Consider the following 12,582-nt stretch of genomic DNA (forward strand, 5'->3'; position numbering starts at 1 on the left):
GAAGTGGTAGTGTAGCGGTTAGCGCGCTGCACTGCGAACCCGGAGACCTGAGTTCAATTCCCGCTCACGGCCAACACCAGTGACAATTTATTTATCAGAACAGACCTTAGGTCGACTCGGCCTTAAATGAGCATCTGGTGAGGGATATAAACATCGCCACTAGGGAGACAAAGGCGACCGGGCGTGGTGCTGGCCACCCACATGTTCCGTGCCGTGCCGTTCTTGATAGGTGCTCGCTAACAGAACTTGACCCAACATTATGTTCAGGCTATACTGGGGATCTTTATCTTTGTAAGGGACCACAACGTTTGTGTGAGAGTTTGTAGAGCAGTGACGTTATAATACTGTACGCCGTTGCATTTGCATCAATGTTTGGTTCTATTTTTTGGTCTAGCACATAAGGGACTTTGGTATTTCTGGATGACATTGGCCTCCTCTACGTGACTCAGCCTAAACGGAGTACTGGTCATTCTTACAACAGGAAGGCAATGACCCAAACGTTCCATGTTCAATCCGGCCCAAAGAGGCACTCAATGGCCGTTTTCCCCAATAATCTAACTTTAGCTTAGAAGAGTATCTTTGTTTTTTTGCGTGTGAGCTCACAAAAAATGTTGTGCTCTGCACGCAAAGCTTTATTTCTGCTGACGTCTGACCTATTGTGTCTGGATATTGATGCGAATAAGGGAGAGATAAACGTCGTGCTTGTTTATTGGACGCTATCGCTGGCCCCAGGGTACCAACGTTTATTTAACTTTCCTGTTTATTGTGAGAGCTTGTCACTGGCTCGTGCAAATAGACACAGTGCCAAACACGAAGCGTGTGTCTCAGCTCAAAATCACGTAGAACTTGTACGCTGAGCTTGGACTGCGAGTCAAAATGAGGCTGCGGCTTCCTTGTTCGTATGCTTGCGTGATTAGCAGCTGCGCTGGCTCTAAAGGACATGCTGGGGTCGGCCCTGCACCACCAAATGTCCCTTTGAACCACAGAAGTTCAAACACCATTGCAGTGACCACAAACACTTGTTGTTGTTGTTGATCTTCTTGCGTACTGTATGTGGCCAACCGTGGCTAATCGGAGGTGTGGGAGAAGGACAATAAACTAAACACAAAAACCAGTTCGAAAGAAATGAGTTTTCAATCTATATTTAAAATAGCATAGCTACAGTGGCTTCCTAATATCGGAAGGAAGAGCGTTCCAGACTGATGCAGAAGCGCATCTGAAAGCGCCACGCGATGCAGTGACCGTCTTTGCTCAATGGCGAGGATGACCGGAGTTTGCCTGATGGGTTATGCTCTTCGACGAGATCAGCGAGGTATTGTGGTTCATTTGTTGCAACCACTCTGTGCGTACTGTTCCCCCCGCCCAACCACACCTGACAGCATTGCTGTATTTATGTTGAGGTCGATGCTGCTGCTGAGCCAGTCGCGGGATACGGGAGCGATGTTTGTGAATGTCTGAGACGCTGTTGGCGATTGAGCGGGGCGCGGGCATTACTGAACGGTGCGTTTCGTGGTTTTTGGCTCTGACAACCACGATCGCAGTGTGGAAGGGTAGCGGGGTGGGGGGGCGCTTTTCATCTCCCACCGGTGTCACGCACGGGTGGTTTGCCACACCTGCCGTGTTATGTTTGGATGCGGTTCAAAGCGGACCGCGTGCTCCTTGGTAAGGGTCCCATCCCAGCGGGGGCACGCTCTGCCGTGGGAGCAGTGATGAGGCTCGGTAATAGGAGGATGGAAATCCATTCGGTTCAGCAACATTCCTTTCACATCGTCCAGTCAGCGCGTTGACACGTTTGACGCCCAACGACTTGATTATGTATCTTCTTTGGTTCTTTCGGTAAAGTCACGTAGAATGAGAATAAAATAATAAACTGATAAAATAAAATAACACAATAATATATAATATTATTTTATCAGTTTATTATTTTATTCTCATTCTACGTGACTTTACCGAAAGAACCAAAGAAGATGAATCATTGCAGTCACGAAAGCTTTAAATCAAAATTTGATTATGTATGTTTGAGAATAGGTTTCCCCTTTTTTCTGGCAACAAAACAAGTGTTAAGATGTTAAAACACCAAACTGAAACCTTGTACAAGGAATCATGTCTGCATTAACCACAATACTTGTGTTCAGAATGCAAACAAATAACTTACTCTGATAATATGATGCATTGTCTTTGAAACTTATTGGTCCACACCGGAGACAGCTTTCTTTTGAGCCTCGTCTCAAAACGGTGTTAGACCAGAGCCTAGTCTCAAAACGGTGTTAGTACGTAGCCAAACGTACTAATCGGAGATGCGGGGGAAGGAGAACAAACTAAGCACGAAAATAAGTTATAAATAAAAGAGTTTTTAATACACTAAAGTGGTGTAGTGTATAGTAGTATAGTGTACTGTATAGTATTTCCGTATATAGTGATGTATGTTGAGCTTCTTTTGCACCGTACGTATCCAACCATGCGAATTAGAGGTGCGGCGGAAGACAACTAAACACAAAAGGCAGTTCTAAAGAAATTAGTTTTCAATCCAAATGTTTTAACAGTGCATAGAGCGTTCCAGACGGCCGCAGAAGTGCATCTAAAAGCGCGCGTTGTGGTGACCGTTTGTTTGATGGCCAGCCAAAAGCCGCCTCTGCTGCGAGGATGACCGGAGTTCGCTTGATGGTTTATGCTACTTGACCAGGTCAGAAAAGTATCGTGGTTCATTTCTAGCAAGAAGGATTGTGTCCAAAACGGGCGGACGAGGCAGCGCAACAAGTAGAGAATACAGTCTGAAAACACGCGCGCGTGTTGGGGCACACACACGCACACACGTGGACAAACACGGCCACTGCTGGGATGAAAATGTCCCAGAGCAAAGGTGGAGGGAGCGTCGACGATTTTAAATTGTGTACTGTACAGCCCCTGACGAGATTCTCGAAGCTCGCTCTGCACTCCTAACTTTTCGTAGTTATCAGGCCAAGTTATCTCGTGAGCGTTTAAATATATTGCTCTCGAAGAGTTGGAATAAAAATGGGCCCGAACTGCATGTTGCTATTTGCTGGTAACCACCCAGATAAATTTATCGCTTCTGTAACTACTAATAAAGTGCTAAAATAAATAATACTGTAACCTTCGATGAACACGGTTTGCTTTGTACGATGCGAAAGGAGATCAATATACATAGGTAGTAACGTTTCTTCTGTTCACTTAAGATGTTTCAAAATCAGTATGTAATCTCAAGAGGACTTATCTAATTTATTATCATCATCAATCATGAGCTGCCATGATCTATCCACTGTTGAATGAAAGCCTTCCCCATGGCGCTCCTTAATCTCTCACGGTCGCACAATTTATAAATCCTGCGAGCTTTCGCGCATGAGGATTTGCATGAAGATCAGCTCGCCTGCGCCGGACCTATAGCCATTATCATTGCATCGCAGAGCTGTGAGAGATGACGACAGCTTGGGGACACCTTAATTCAGTGGTGGGTAGATAACGGACGATTACGATGATTGATGCCTTGTGGCCGTACGCCATGATTTCAAGTCAAAGGTTAAAAGTCAAAAGCGTCTCTCCCTTCTTAAACGAGAGATTCACAGCCACGAGTCTGACTGCACTTTCCCACGCGCCCTGCGTGCTACAGATATATTCACAGCATCACAGTGGACACGCGCGTGTTGTTTTAACCCAAACCGCTGGAATTCTTTCCAAATTAAGTGAAAGACCAAATTTAAACTAAGCTATTTAAAACTCAACTATTTTTTATTTAACCAGGTAAGGCCCACTGAGCTATGTATCTCTTTTTCAGAAGCCACCTGGCCACAATTGACATCTCAGCGAAGTGGCTTATCATGATCATGTGGAAATTTATAGCAGACAAATACTCGAAACGCACGTTGATTCCAAATGTGGAGGAAAAAACCGGAAGACCCGGAGAAAAATCCATGCGACCACGAGGAGAGACACACGCAAACTCCAAATATACAGCAGGCATTAGGGTTGTGATCGAACCAACGACCTCAAGTATACCAAGCGAGGGAGATAATATCTCGCCAACATGGCGCCCTCGTATGGGATATCATTTTGTGTGTGTGTGTGGGCAAAACGGGTTTGTTTTGTGTGTGCGCCCAGGTTGAAACCATGAACTTGTTACATTTAAGAATCACCCTGTTTAATCATGGGCAGATTCGCCCAGATTCAAAGCCACGATTCCAGCAGTGCCAGCCCAGCGACTGCTCTGAGCTCTGAGCCACCCCGTTTGCTTACTTTTCCTATACTTTTACCTCCTACCATGCTTTCGAATTGTTTGTTGTTGTAACTTTCTGACCCGCCCCTACTGGACATCTGTAAAAAAAGAGCTTCACAGATCATCGGATTCCTCCAGTCTTAATAAATATTGTAATTCTGAATTCCCTACCTAACTTCACAACTGCATCGCACGCGTTCAGATGCGCTTCTGCGACCGTCTGGAATGCTCTTCCTTCCGATATTATGAAGCCATCGGAGCAATGCACTTTTAAATTAACGAGGTTTAAAATTCATTTGAAAACTTTAATTGACCTCTAAAAAAATAATTTGCATATTCATTACTGCTTGAAATAAACCTTACTTTTAAAAAGTTTGAGAATTAAACGTAGGTCACAAGGTACATGAACCACCTTGTGGACTGAAAACTAATTTCTGTAGAACTGATTTGTTTTGTTTAGTTTGATGTCCTTTACCTGCACCACCGATTAGCACAGTTGGCTACGTACGGTGCGAAAGAAGTTCAACGTACACACATACATAGGGAAACTCTCCGATTGCGAGTGGCGCATTCTAACCACTGTGCCACTCGGCCAGAGCAGTGGCGATGCTAAGGCACGACGCAAACGAAATAAAAGCGTAGGGCCCCTATGAGCTCAAGGGGCCGCGGAATTCATGATCCCCCTCCCCCCAAAAAAGAAAATAAGTACACGCAGTGCTCTATATGGCTTCACGAAACATCAGCTCCAATTCAGATCCTCATAAATGTAACAAGCCAATTCATCTCTCGCCTGTATCTCTCTCCTGGCATCTCGCTACGAGGGGAGGGAGGGGGACAATATACGTTTGACTTCGGAGTATCCAATGGGCCAGCACAACCACTGAGCCAGCACTATCACTGAGCCATCATTGAGCCAACACTACCACGCCAGCATTACTACTGAGCCAGCACTACCACGTAGCCAGCACTACCACTGAGCTTCCAACGAGCCAGCACTACCAATGACCTACCCCTGAGCCAACACTACCACTGAACCAGAATTGAGCCAGCACTACCACTGAGCCAGTAATGAGCCAACACTACCACTACGCCAATATAACCACAAAACCAGAACGACCATGGAGTTACCACTGGGCAAAGCACTATCACTGAGCCAGTATCGAGACAGCATTACCACTGAGACAACATTACCACTGAGCCACCACTACCACTGAGCCAGCACTACCACTGAGACAACATTACCACTGATTCAGCACGACCACTGAGCCAGCGCTACCACTGAGACAACATTACCACTGATTCAGCACGACCACTGAGCCAGCGCTACCACTGAGACATTACCATTGAGCCAGAACTACCACTGAGACAACATTACCACTGAGACAACACCACCACTGAGCCAGCACTACCACTGAGCCAGCATCACCACCCATCCAGCATTGGATCCCGAGTTGTTGACCTTAACCCAGGCGTGCCAGCTGGCCTTAAAGGGCCCGCGTCTCGGATCTTCACTAAAAGCGCCTTCATGTGGTGGGGGCTCTGCGCTCTGAGTACGAAGGGGGGGGGGTCGGTGTGGGAGGGGGTCAGTGGCGGCGGGGGGGTGAGTCAGGGCAACGCCCATCTCTCCACTGCGGTCCGAATGTCCGTTTGGGTGGAACCGGACGGAATGGGTGGGCGTGGTTGGGGGGGGGGGGACCGTGGTTGAATGGGGGGGGGCTGTTGACGCACCCCCCCGCCCCCATTCCCACCTCCCACGGCATCACCCCGCTGGACAAATCCCCCCCCCCCCCCCGCAGCCGCTCACTCGCGCGAGCTCGCTCGGTACTCTTCTGCGCCGCTGTTACGATCCCTTGACAGCTGCTGCGCGCTGGGCGATGTTTGTCGTCTCGACCGTAGACTTCTCTCCGAGACGTGCCTAGCCTCGACTCTGTACGCGCTCACTTTATTCTTAGTGCCTTTTTTGCATTATCGCTCAAGCGTTGCGGTCGGGCTACGTGCGGTGCGAAAGAAGCTCAACGTGCGTTACAAATATTATAAGGTGCAGGCGGAATTCGGTCATCATGTCGAACGGCGGCGGCGGCGTCGTCGTCCAGTGCTCGCCACATCGGCTTCGGATCGCCAAGAGGGCTCTGTTGATGATCTGCTTCTTGCACGTCCACCACTGCCTCTGCTCCGCTGAAGAAGTCGCTCCCAACTGTGAGTTGCCGGTCGCGACGCGCATCCTCCAATCAATCCCACACCGCTGCTGCGCTGGCAATTACAAGACTAAGATCCCTCGTGTAGTAAGTAAGTAGACTTCGCAGACTTTTGGCGCAAGTGCCGCTAGCGAGCGCCTATGGTGAAGGCCGGCACCACGGCACACGAGTTTGGGGGGGGGGGGGGGGCAGCACCACGTCCAGCTGCCTTTTTCTCTCAAGCGACGATGTTCACACACAGCACCAGGTACTCATTTAAGGCTGAGTCGACTTAGGGGAGGCCCAGGACCGGTTCAGATGATCGTAATCGATGTTGGTGGTCGTGGTTTCTTGTTGAAAACGTGGGTGGTACTCATCTGACTACAACATAGAAGTGGTGGTGGAAATTCCATATTCCTTTGGAGGGGGCGAGTGTAGTCACAGGAGCGATCACATACTGATTTCCTACAAAATGGTACTCGATTATCGACCCTGGAGAGATGATGGGCACAGTTGATCCTCAAATGGAATTTGAACTTGTAAACTTCCAAATGTTTGCTGTAAGCTTCTCTGTCACGCAACCACGTAAGTTAATACGTAGGTGTACAACATACATGGCAGCATACAATTCCTATGCAGTATAGTAAAATCATCTCAAGCTGCCCGTAAATCACGTGGCTTCCGTCTGGCCACACCCACTCTGAACCCCTCTCCTCTGCCAGCCGCCCGCTGTGAAAACAGACGCCGCTCCATGCAGCTGCAGCGTCGACGCGCCCTGCTGTAGCCTCCTCCCTCATCCTCACCTCTCCCGATCCCTTCGCTCCCATTTCTCTGCTCTTTCTCCATCATTGGCCTCTCGTTTATCATCCTTTCTCTTCTGTCTTCTCTCTTTACTTTTCCTTTTTCTTTTTCAATTGCATCCTTGACTCAACTCCCCATCTCGTGGTGTGCCATGGATAAAAAAAAAACATAGTTGCTTGTGATGTTCGAAACATATTGCCGAAACTGCCGTATCCAATCCATTCATCGCGGCCACGTGGCAGAGCAGCAACGCGAGCGGCTCATCCATCTGAAGGTTGTTGATTTCTATTCCTGGCCGGGGAGCTGATTAAGTCCCATCATCCTATCGGGGGTAATTCAAATCACTACCACGCTGTGGCGAAGTCAACAGTGGTTGTGTTTTGGATAGATTCGCACCCCCCCCCCCCTCTCCCCCATAGAAATGGTCCATTTCTACTACTCGCCTGTAAACTGGAGATGATCCCCAATCAACAAAACACTTTGAGTTGAGACAACATATTGGTGGAAGTTCCATGAATCTGCGTTACCCTGACAAGGCCAAGTACGGTATAACATTACACCACTTTTAGAACCTTCAAGTAATCAGAAATCAGAGACGGATTACATTTCAAAGGTCGCCTTCCAAGCACATGACTGTGCATCATGGTCAAGTGGATGTATTTTTGCAAATGTTGCAAGTCCATTCCCACTGAGGCCCCAACGGTTCCTCTCCCCGGTAGACACGGCTGGCTGTGTGTGTGCGTGTGCGCGAGAAGAGGCGATGATTCACCGCTTGCTAAGAAACTCCAGACGCGTGTTCATCCTCATGGGATTTGCCCCAGAGCTCACATTCACTTCCTCTCTGGGAGTATGGGTTTTGCTACTAGTCGTAATGCAACCACAATACACAGATTACAGTAGTTTTGCAATTTTGACAGTTCTAAGTCGAAAGTCAGACGGATTTCCTGCTCCAATGAGCGTCGAGATAAGTGGCCATCTATTTACAGCATCGAGCCAGTGGTGGAAATTCTACATTCATATGACGGGGATGAGTCTATCAATAATAGAGCCACTATTGACAACCAATAGCAGGGCTTCATTTTAATAACCAATAGCAGGGCTTCATTTTATTGACTTATAGCAGTACTTTATTTCATTAAAATATCATGACGTAATTTCATTAACTAGCAACAGGACTTAATTCCATTACCTAATAGCAGGGCTTCATTAATTTTCACTAACTAATAACAGGGCTTAATTTTGTATTAACTAATAGCAGGGTTAAATTAATTTACTAATAGGGATTAATTTAATTAACTAACAACAGGGCTTAATTTCATCACCTAATAGAAGGGCTTCATTTTGTATTAACTAATAGCAGGGCTAAATTTAATTAACTAATAGTAGGGCTTCATTTCATTAACTAAAAACAGAGCTTCATGTCATCAACTAATAGCAGGGATATATTCCATAACTAATATAACTTAAATTTTGATTTAAAGCTTTCGTGACTGCAGGGATACATATTCTTGGTTCTTTCGGTAAAGTCACGTAGAAGGGAAACAATAAAATAATAAAAATCTAAAACAATAAAATTATCACGACGTTTCGACTGCAACACAAGCAATCATCATCAGGTGTGAAAACCACAACAAGAAATTATTATTTTATTGTTTGCCTTCTACGTGACTTTACCGAAAGAACCACGAATATAATATAACTTAATTTAATGAACAGGATGTAATTTTATTAACTAACAACAGGACTTCATTTTGTATTCATTAATAGCAGGGTTAAATTTCATTAACTAATAGCAGGCCCTTTATTTAATCAACTAACACCATTTTAGCTGGCTATGCCCAGCTCGGCAAATCATAAAATATTTCTGCCAAACCTTGCACACCACAAATCGAGAGAGCGGTGAATGAAACTGCGATTTGGAGTGTCATCTCTGTTCGCATTGGCAGCTGTTGTCTCCTGCATTCACCCAAGCTGTTGGCACCGTAATTTCCCCCCTTTCAACATGCAGGGTTATTGTCTGTTTGGAACCTTTTGAAAAAAATGAAAATACAGTAGATCATCGATTATTCGGGGGGAGGGAGGGGATTGGGGGGATTATCAAACACGCAGGATAATCACTAATGATTATTTAAAATACGTTATTTTTGCACACTCCTGTATGGCGTGTTTTTAGGTGTGGTTTAAATTAGTTTCCTATGCGAAATTGGCATAAATAAACATCCTGATACAGTAAAAAGTCACTATTTACTGTAACGTACCACTCCAATCTCGAAGACTGCATCACGGGATGATGTATATACGTGAAGTATTTTCATTGTTTAAATTGTACGTAGTGTACAATGCAGTGTTTAATCATATATTACCCTTAAATCAAGCACAGCTACTTTTTTTCCACGCACGTGGTGACGATTCGCCAGACTGGTTACAGCCTTTGGAGTGGTTTCGCTGGATCGACACAGGACCGCCTGATAATGTTGGAAGCAGCATGATATTAATCGATTACCAACTCTTAGCAATGAATCGGTACACATTGAACTAACTTTAGTAATACGTAACTATATATTTACGGCGCTTTTGCAATCCACTCCTAGATGAAGGCATTCAACCCTGTCATGTCGGTCATGGAGGTTATTTGACCACACTTCACCACTCTGGTCAGTGTAGGTTGGTGAAGGGTGGTTGGAGGGAGGGTGGCACCCAGGGATCGGTCCATTGATGTATAAATTCAGAGCACTCGCCACTGATGTTAGCCGTGGCCGTTATTCGAACTCGGGTCACCGAGGTCATGGTGCATAGCACTAACCAGTGCACCGCCAATATTGTTATATAACTGACCCATTATAAGGCACGTGAGAGGTGTAGTAACGTAGAATAATTTGTGAAAACAATCAAATGAGCTGACACTGCAGAGACGACACAAGCAAAGCATTTTGGGAAAGATAGGACGTGGCGAAATTAAATGGGAGACATTTTCAAAAAGCATATGAAAGTAGTTCTGTAAGCGTATCATTATAGTTTCCCGCACCTCCGATTAGCACGGTGGACTACGTACGGTGTGCAAGAAGTTCAACATACACACATACATTAAAATCCAGTATTGTGCCATAATACACACAACGGGAATGGCTTGACCCACATATACAACAAATCGCAGCGTACCTCGTGGAAACGCCGCGTTGCTTCGTGGAGGCCTTCGCTTGTTTCCGTGCAATGTTATGGGGAGGAAATTGGCGAGGGACGTTGTCAGGGGAGACGGAGCTATTTTTCCCCTCCTCGCGAGGTCAAACAGAGGAAAGCGCCATGGTTATTTTGACAGCGGCTTGGCGATGAGGTTGCCACCCGTCCTGGGGTTTTTTTTCCTTCCTCCAGGCATTCGCCTTCACTTTAAAGGTGGTTATCCCTGCAGGGAAATCTGATTTTTTTAAAATCAGTGGCACGATAATAATGATTATCGTGATGCATCCCTCCAGCCCATGCATCTATTGGAAGTTGACAGGGCCCCGGATTTGTGGACCTCCGAGGTGGCAACCCTTCCGAGGTTAGACAGCTGTGGCCCCAAAATAATTTGGGAAAATGGAATAACGTAATCTCCATCGGATATACATTTCTGGGTTCCATTCGTGCGTCGTCAGAAAGTAGGTTATGTAGACTTTCAAGCAGGAATTAGGAGCAATTTGGCTTATGTATGCCTGGAATTCGTTGCTAAGCACTGATGATTATTGGAGAGATCACACGGACTGTTCAGACAAGCCAGTGCGGCTTGGGCAGAATGGGTCCACGACTCGAAGGGACGAAGACTCGGAGGTCGAGACTCACGGCGGAGTGGTGGCCCAAGGAGGGAACTCGTCCGAGAAGGCGTCCTCCGTGGAGACGGAGCGGCGAAATCGGCTCCAGTGCTAGATCCCGAATAGTTGCATCGCATGGCCCGGGCGCATTGCGAAGGCTTCGGTGAGGCTTTCATCCAACGGTGGATGTCGATAATTGAGATGATGTATCACGGTATGGATTATAGACCTGTGTGGGATTACTCTCACTGTCAAGTTATGCATCAAAGCCCTGCCCAGGCTGCTTGCCGTAATGATTCAAACCCACGAGGGCGTGTGTGGCCAGGGATTTGCACAGCCAGATATGTGTTTTAAAAATGTCATGTTTACCAATGTGATACCGATTGTGATTTAAAAAAAAATCTCATTTATGTTAATAAGAGTGCCTTCACACATGTCGCTTGGCGTAGCTTACGGGACGATAACAGGATGCAATGATGTCCGAATCAGAATACAGTATTTATTTATACTGGAGGAATCCGATGAGCTATAAAGCTCTTTCTTCACAGATGTCCAAGTAGGGGCACGGGGTAAGGATGTTACAACAACAGGGGCATGCTATGAGGATCGAGGAATTTGTTGACAGCGATCGAGGGTGACTTAGGGATCACAACATGGGGAGGGACGGCACTCGGGTGGTCGGTTTCGTAGCGCACTGCGCTGAACCACTCCACTACCACCACACACAAGGGGGCAGCACTTAATTGCGAGTGGACTATTGCTGTGTCCGTGAGACCTCTCAAGAAGGGCCCTCGCTTGGCTTAAGTTGCACCGGCGGAAGCCATGCTGCCATAAATAATCGACAGTCCGCCGTTGGATAGCAAAGGGTTGGTTCCGTAACTATCAGTGTAACTATTAGTGTAACTTTTCATTTAAAGCTTTCGTGACTGCAGGGATTCATATTCTTGGTTCTTTCGGTGAAGTCACGTAGAAGGGAACAATAATATAATAAAAATATAAAACAATAAAATTCTCACGACGTTTCGACTGCGACACAAGCAATCATCATCAGGTGTGAAACCCACAGCAAGAATTTGTTTTTCACACCTGATGATGATTGCTTGTGTTGCAGTCGAAACGTCGTGAGAATTTTATTGTTTTATATTATTTTATTGTTTCCCTTCTACGTGACTTTACCGAAAGAACTAAGAATATTAGTGTAACTGTTAGTGTAACGATCAGTGTAACTACTCATACGCCAATTTCCAAATATGGTCATCATAAAAAAATGTAATTCTCATCAGAAGCCCGTGGTGTAATCAAGTGCAGTCGCTAACTCGTCCACTCTGTCTCTCCAGCCTCTTTGTTAATGTGCTAGAAAGACGGGCCATTGCCTGAAACGTCGTCTATTATATATTTGTTTTCTTTTACCACTACACAGTGCTGTTAACGAGTGTGCTGAGTGGTTTTGGTTAGCTCTGCTTGTGTACCACTGGCAACGCATCAGCAGCAGCAACATCATCATCAAATTATTTGTTGGACGAAGGCCTTCCTTCCCCATGCCGTACCAATCTTGGGTGTTGTATGTCCATACTTGATCACCACGTTGCCTCCT

General features: G+C 46.1%; 1 protein-coding gene across 1 annotated transcript in view; it reads left to right on the forward strand.

The window, feature by feature from the left end:
- The first annotated feature begins 6,025 nt into the window (after positions 1-6,025).
- The window catches only part of LOC116954034 (uncharacterized), a 47,976-nt gene continuing 41,419 nt past the window's right edge, over positions 6,026-12,582 (forward strand). Inside the window, exon 1 of the mRNA XM_076051963.1 lies at positions 6,026-6,424. Coding sequence (XP_075908078.1) covers positions 6,289-6,424 — 136 coding nt within the window. The 5' untranslated portion in view covers positions 6,026-6,288. The remainder of the gene's footprint in view (positions 6,425-12,582) is intronic.

The sequence above is a fragment of the Petromyzon marinus genome, chromosome 53 (genome assembly GCF_048934315.1).
Source record: "Petromyzon marinus isolate PM22_M1 ecotype Great Lakes invasive population chromosome 53, UKy_Petmar_22M1.pri1.0, whole genome shotgun sequence".
NCBI lineage: Eukaryota > Metazoa > Chordata > Hyperoartia > Petromyzontiformes > Petromyzontidae > Petromyzon > Petromyzon marinus.